This window comes from Geospiza fortis, unplaced genomic scaffold (genome assembly GCF_000277835.1).
Source record: "Geospiza fortis unplaced genomic scaffold, GeoFor_1.0 scaffold145, whole genome shotgun sequence".
NCBI classification, from domain to species: domain Eukaryota; kingdom Metazoa; phylum Chordata; class Aves; order Passeriformes; family Thraupidae; genus Geospiza; species Geospiza fortis.
Window position 1 is genome coordinate 4,088,629 of NW_005054362.1, and position 2,706 is coordinate 4,091,334.

General features: G+C 54.1%; 1 protein-coding gene across 1 annotated transcript in view; it reads right to left on the bottom strand.

Annotated features, from left to right (window-relative positions):
- Positions 1–6: 6 nt before the first annotated feature.
- Positions 7–2,706, bottom strand: part of KCTD10 (potassium channel tetramerization domain containing 10) — a 9,872-nt gene continuing 7,172 nt past the window's right edge. Inside the window, exons 5-6 of the mRNA XM_005424045.3 lie at positions 2,479–2,674; positions 7–1,898 (exon numbers count right to left, since the gene is read on the bottom strand). Coding sequence (XP_005424102.1) covers positions 1,680–1,898; positions 2,479–2,674 — 415 coding nt within the window. The 3' untranslated portion in view covers positions 7–1,679. The remainder of the gene's footprint in view (positions 1,899–2,478; positions 2,675–2,706) is intronic.

Consider the following 2,706-nt stretch of genomic DNA (forward strand, 5'->3'; position numbering starts at 1 on the left):
GCTCTCAGTGAACAATCAGCAGCTGCAGGAGAAAGAGGAGAGGAGACAGGTATAACACCCCCACCTGCCACAGCCAGCAGCTGCCTGCAATGTGGAGAAGTCTTTGGTTACTAGAAAGATGGCCTCAGATTAAATTTTAAATCTTTGAGCTTTACTTGATGATCCAAAACTGTACAGCCACTTCCTGGTGTGTTTCAGCCTCTACCACCGAGCTCTGTGGAACAGAAGAACGTGGCTGGTGCTGCTGCAGCACCTTTGGTTTCACACTGTTCCCATGTCCTCAGCAGCCCTGAGCCAGAAGCAGGGATCCTTGGAGCAGGAACACAGAGCTGGCTGCTCCAGAGGAGTGTGGCTGTTAAAGCCAGTGCTAAATATTCCAGAGAAAGGGTCAAAAGAAATTCTAGCCCAGGGCAGAGTGCTCTGGTGTCACCCACGGGTGCTGCTGCAGTGCAAGTTTAACACTTCCTACCTCAGGTTTCTCTCCCTCCCAGGACTGGTGACCTGAACTGTCACAGCTGTGGCTCTGCTCAGCCCTATGGAATGACACCCCACCTCCCACCACGGCTGTCACTTGACTCCACAACAGGCAACAGGAGACAAGGAGGTAGATAAAATATTCATTGAAAGAGAAAAGCACTCGTAGAAAACCACAGTGCAGTGGCCTTCTCCATGCTCTGCCCTTCCACACACAGCTGCCATGGCTGGGAGGACTTGGAACAGCCTCAGGGTGAAGTCAAACAGGGAATATCTGCCTCTGGGTCACTGCCTGCTTCTGTTTCCCCTCACTCAGAGCAGGGCAACGCTCCTGGATCAGCTCCAGAAGGGAACCAGGGCTGGGGATCCCACCAGCATCCCCCAGCATGGGGGGACTGAACCTGCTGTGACTCCTGGGGCCTGTCCAGCTGGAAACCAACCCCCCAGCTGAGATCCAGGCTCAGGCAGAAGCTCTAAGCACTGACCAGTACCAACACCACTCCTAGGGAAAGCAACCGTGGACAGTTTGCTCCTGATTCTCCTCCTTTGGGAGGAATTTTAACCTTGAACTGTAGGGATAAAACAGGGACGGGTGTTCCCAGCTCAGTGCTGCAGAAGCTCCACTGAACCCTTGGAGGAGCAGATCCTGAGAGCTGTGGGGAACCTGAGGGAGCAGCCCCTGCTCTGAGGGATCCCTCTCTCCCCACACTCCAGGAATCTCATCAGCCTGTGCCATTTATTCTTTGAGGAGTCACCCAAGGCACTCCCAAGCCCTCTCCCAGGAGCCAGGGAGCTGTGCAGCAGCCCTGGGTCCAGGTCCCTGCCTTTCCCCCCAGCCCAGGAGGGTCAGGGAGTACCTGGAGGGAAGGAGGGTGGCTGGCTGACCTTTTGTTTGCTGTTTTGGTTTTAAAGTGCAGGATCATTACCAAAGTCACAAGAAGCCAGTCCTCCTCCTCTCCAGCACAAAACAGCAACAACAAGAGTGCTAAAAATTCTGGGCATTTCTCCAGCTGCTCAACAGGCCCTTCCAGGCTGCCCAGTAACCTCATGGATCCTCGCCCTACAACTACCGCATTTAAATACCCCAAATAACCTAGAGTTTGTTACAAATCCCAATTTACAGACTCTGCTGGACAGGAGTTGCACTGCCTGGTCCTGCTGCAGGGCAGCCCCTTCCCCAGAGCTGAGGGGGTCCCCAGGCTGGCTCACTGGTGCAGGTGGGCCCTGTCATCGGGGCGCTTGATGTGGATCCTCCGCACGCGCTCGATGCGCTCCCGCTCCTCGTCCTCCTCCAGGTGGTGGGAGCGCCCTGCAGCCCCTCCCGTGGCTTCCAGGAGGGCATTGTCCGGCCCCCTCCCATCCTGGGATTCGTACAGAAGAATGTTCAGGGTCTCCTCGTAAATTCGGGCTTCTGGGAACTCCACCTGGCAGGGAGGGAAGAGAAGGTCACTGACTGCAGGCGCCAGGTTACCTTGGTGTGGATTCCTGACACCCGGTGTTACAGCTCCTGAAATGCACCCCAGCCACAGAAATCCTTTCAGGCACAATCCTTTCTATTCCATTTTTTGCTTCCAGCTTTTGAGTCCAACAACAAGTTGAGTTTTTACCAGAACCAGGCAGATCTCTCCTAGGAGAGGGAAGAATACAGGGAAGGTGTGCCACCGCTGGATCCCTCATACATGGGGGTGTAGAGCCAGGTTTGGGTTGGGAGGGACCTTAAAGATAATTTAGTTCCATCTCTAGATCATCTACTTGCAACTCCCAAACACAAATGCAGTTAAATGCACAAGCTTGGACTGAACATTATGGATACCATGATGCATTATGGAATACCACAGGGTTTTATGGAATATCCCAACTGCCCAGTGCAGGCAGCTCCTGCTGTACCCCCAGCATGAGTTCCAGCTGCTGCCCCACTCTCAATGCACTGATTACCCTCCAGAGGTGCTGAACAATGACAAAGTGCCAGCCTGTTCAGCTGTCACTGTCCCAGGTTTCCTGTACCTTGGTCTGCTTCTTCTCGGTGGCATAAACGATGGAGGTGCAGCAGACCTCGGCGATCTTGCGGCCCTGCCCGTAGAAGGACCAGCAGCAGATCTCATCCCCAATGACATCCTTGATGAAGAGCACCCTCCCGTTGAACCTCAGGGACAGCTTGTCAAAGAGCTCAATGTTCTTCAGCATGTTGTCATCGGAGTTGCTGTGGGAATGGAGGCAGCAGCAGGGATTTAC